The sequence below is a fragment of the Camelina sativa genome, chromosome 5 (genome assembly GCF_030686135.1).
Source record: "Camelina sativa cultivar CO46 ecotype springtype chromosome 5, ASM3068613v1".
In the NCBI taxonomy this organism is placed as follows: Eukaryota; Viridiplantae; Streptophyta; class Magnoliopsida; order Brassicales; family Brassicaceae; genus Camelina; species Camelina sativa.
In genome coordinates this window covers 5,465,545-5,469,863 of record NC_141884.1, presented here as the reverse complement: position 1 = coordinate 5,469,863, position 4,319 = coordinate 5,465,545, and the positions used below count along the sequence as shown (strand labels likewise).

The window sequence follows — 4,319 nt, the reverse complement described above, 5'->3', positions numbered from 1 at the left end:
TATGTGATGGTCCATGTTAACTAAAAATAAAGATATAAATGATCAAAGCTTTAGTTTAATTAAAGGACACTTCTTATAAATATTACTAAAATGATTTTTTTTCTTTCCAAAAATACTATTATAAGTTTGTTTCCAAAAATAGCATTATTAGTTTTATTTTCCAAAAATATCATTAAAACATATTTTTCCAAAAATAGCACAAAACTAAAACTAAACTATCAACATTCAAAACTAAACCCTAAATCCTAAACAATAAACCCTACTCCTCAAAATTATTCCTTAAATCTAAAATAGTCAACTCAAACCCCCAAAAATAAATGTTAAAATCCTTGAAAATCAACTTTTGTTTTTGTGGTATTTCTAGGAAAACCATACTTTTTGTGATATTTTTGGAAAAAATATACTAATAGTGGTATTTTAGTAAAGAAAAAAAAAGAGCTTAAAATGGTATTTTGAGAAATTCATCTTAATTTCAAAACTTCTTAATAGGTTTTATAAAGTTTATCCAACGAAGTTCAGACATAAATGTTGCATAAAGAAAAAAACAATATGTCGTTTTTGGTTTAAAAAGAAATAAACATACTGTAAGTTGTTAAACAAAAAAAGAGTTTTGACCACTGATATGTTATAGAAAGAAAAGGAAAAAATGATATTCTTGTGTTTGGTCAGGGAGATTGGTTGTGGTAAGAATGGGAATCTTAATTACAAAGAATTGGATTTTGGGTCGACCTACCACCTAAAACGACATCGGCTCTATCTCTAGTTTCCAAATCTCTTTCTCCTCTCCCTTTATAAGCTTGCGTTGGCCAGTCGTTCATCTTGAAAACAGAGAGAAAAAGACTAAACACATATAAGAAGAAGAAGGAGAAGGAGAGAGACAGAATAGAGAGAGAGAGATATGGGGTCTCATATGGTTTGGTTTCTGTTTCTTGTAACCTTCTTCTTTGTGTTCCCAGCTCCATCTGAGAGCATGGTTCGCCATTACAAGTTTAACGTAAGTTTATATATATAAACACACAGTTCCATTTACATATCTTCTACTGATTGGTGCATATGACATAGTCGCAGTCTTAGATGCATAATCAATATTTCTGCTTATATACATGTGTATATTTCATACATGCTTGCGTAAATAAACATCTTGATAGTGGAATACTATATGCAATATATTATTCATGTAGGCTATTTTAGAAATAAAATTTACTGTAATTGATTTTAATTTATGCAATATATTTATATTATGAGCCTTCATACAAAAATTACTTCAGACTTTTGTACGTGTGGGTATTTTTCACCTTTTCTATACATGAATTTACTACGTGAACAAACAAATCATTTAACGTCAAAAGTAGGTTATTATAGTCAGGTATAAAGTTTTTAAAAAACTGAAGCATGGTTTTTTTTTGTTACAACTTACTATCAGATAATGATGATGATGATATTGGTCCGCCTTTTGTCTTATGTATTCCCCTGTTTACCTTTGCAGTGTAATTATTACTGATTATATTTGTGTTTGAAATTACGCAGGTTGTAATGAAAAACACAACAAGACTATGCTCAAGCAAGCCAATCGTAACCGTCAACGGTAGATATCCAGGTCCAACAATCTATGCACGAGAAGATGACACGTTGCTTATCAAAGTTGTTAACCACGTCAAGTACAACGTCTCCATCCACTGGTAAGCTCCTATACTTAGTCTTCATTTGAATCATCATCGATAAATTAGTGTAATTAGTTAACTGATTGGTGACTGTGGACGATCTGAGTACAGGCACGGTGTGAGACAAATACGAACAGGATGGGCCGATGGGCCTGCTTACATAACTCAGTGCCCGATCCAGCCAGGTCAAGTCTACACATACAACTACACCTTGACCGGCCAACGCGGAACTCTCTGGTGGCACGCTCACATCCTCTGGCTCCGTGCCACTGTTAACGGTGCTATAGTCATCCTTCCCAAACGTGGTGTTCCCTACCCTTTCCCCAAAGCCGACCACGAGAAAGTCATCGTTCTAGGTATCTCAATCTTCATATTTTTAACCTTCTTGCATAAATTTGGAATACTATTGACTTGTTGATTCCACATAAAAATGAGATGTGTGACCTAAATTAATATTGCAACGTGATCTTGAGTTTAAAGCTCATAAAACGTAATACTACTATCACTAGACGCTAGTGGTTCATTACATTGCTTATTTGTTAATTTGGCATAACTAATTTATAACGCTCATCATAATTGTAGGTGAATGGTGGAAATCGGATACTGAAGATATCATTAACGAGGCGCTTAAGTCTGGATTAGCCCCTAATGTCTCAGACGCTCACATGATCAACGGACACCCAGGGCCCGTTAAAAATTGTCCATCTCAAGGTAATCTCTTAATTTCCAAGTTTACATGATTTCCCAACAATATGATGCCCAAGAAAAAAGAAGTGATCATGAAAACCTCTTTCTATGTGCGAAGGTTACAAACTGTCAGTGGAGAATGGCAAAACCTATCTGTTACGACTAATCAATGCTGCACTTAATGAAGAGCTCTTTTTCAAAGTCGCCGGCCATCTTTTCACGGTGGTCGAAGTCGACGCGGTCTACGTTAAACCGTTCAAGATCGACACTGTTCTTATAGCCCCCGGTCAAACCACCAACGTTCTCCTAACCGCCTCGAAATCCGCCGGCAAGTACCTTGTAACCGCTTCCCCCTTCATGGACGCCCCAATCGCGGTGGACAACGTAACAGCCACCGCAACAGTTCACTACTCCGGAACACTCTCGTCCTCTCCAACAGTCCGCACACTCCCTCCGCCGCAAAACGCTACTTCGATCGCCAACAACTTTACAAACTCTCTTCGTAGTCTCAACTCCAAGAAATACCCTGCCCTCGTTCCGACCACCATCGACCACCACCTCTTATTCACCGTCGGTCTTGGACTAAACGCATGCCCTACTTGCAAGGCCGGAAACGGAAGCCGTGTCGTGGCCAGCATCAACAACGTAACCTTCGTCATGCCCAAAACCGCTCTGCTCTCGGCTCATTACTTCAACAAAAGTGGAGTGTTCACCACGGATTTTCCTAAAAACCCACCGCATGTTTTCAACTACAGCGGAGGATCAGTCAAGAACATGGCCACCGAAACCGGCACGAGGCTATACAAGCTACCGTACAACGCCACGGTTCAGCTTGTCCTCCAAGATACCGGTGTCATATCACCAGAGAACCATCCGTTGCATCTTCACGGTTTTAACTTTTTCCAAGTTGGTCGTGGATTAGGTAACTTCAACTCCACGAAAGACCCAAATAACTTCAATTTGGTTGATCCGGTTGAGAGGAACACAATAGGAGTTCCATCTGGTGGATGGGTCGCCATCAGATTCAGAGCGGATAATCCCGGTATGGACACTAAATTAACGTTACAAATTTAAATCAAATAATAGTAGTTTAGTGATTAATTATCGCCATGTATAGATTTAGGTCATATAGATCAATTTCTACTAGACACATCATCTCTTTGTCCTTTCCGGAATTCACATAATTAGCAGCTACACAAGCTGTAGTAATTGGTTTATGACTAGACTTGCAATCTCCCTGCCACTAATCAAACAAATGAAATCTTGTGGTAGTAAGTCAAATACTATTATATTAAAATTGGTGGATTGATATGTTGTAAAATATAGGGGTTTGGTTCATGCATTGTCACTTGGAGGTACACACGACGTGGGGATTAAAGATGGCTTTCTTGGTGGAGAACGGCAAAGGACCCAATCAGTCGATTTTGCCACCGCCTAAGGATCTTCCCAAGTGTTAAGTCCTTCAACTAAACAAGGCGACATATCAACATCACGCCACGTCCAAGAAGACCAGTGAGTGGTGAATTAATGCGTGGATTTGGTTAACCAAAATTTTATTTTTTTTGAGCAAAGCAAAAGGTTCGATATTTTTTTGCTCATGGCAAAGGTTTAAATAAAGGATGAAGAAAAAGAGCAATGTATTATAATTATTTTCATTCTATTAAAATTCCATTTATGTTTTAATATTGTCTCCAACATAACTCAATATCTTATATGGCCCATGATTTTTATTTTATTCTTCTGGTCCAACAACTTTATTGTGATCGCATTCACTTATTAAGTTATTATCTCGTCGTCCTCAATTAGATTCCTTGGTTTAAAATATATATCAGTTTCAAAGTTTTATGTTCTCACTACTTCAGAGTTTTTCCAACCATACAAACTTAACCGGTTTGCAACTTAGAGGCTAATGTTACCCTGCCTCAGTTTCGTCTTATAAAACTGTTTTGAATTTCTTTCGATTTTTATGCA

The 4,319-nt window shown here is 37.3% G+C and overlaps 1 protein-coding gene across 1 annotated transcript; it reads left to right on the top strand.

The window, feature by feature from the left end:
* Positions 1-799: 799 nt before the first annotated feature.
* Positions 800-4,083, top strand: LOC104785668 (laccase-4). Its single transcript, XM_010510927.2, has 6 exons — positions 800-994; positions 1,528-1,679; positions 1,773-2,017; positions 2,244-2,372; positions 2,467-3,390; positions 3,675-4,083. The coding sequence occupies exons 1-6, from the start codon at positions 899-901 to the stop codon at positions 3,803-3,805; spliced, it is 1,677 nt and encodes a 558-aa protein (XP_010509229.1). The 5' UTR covers positions 800-898; the 3' UTR covers positions 3,806-4,083.
* Positions 4,084-4,319: the final 236 nt, after the last annotated feature.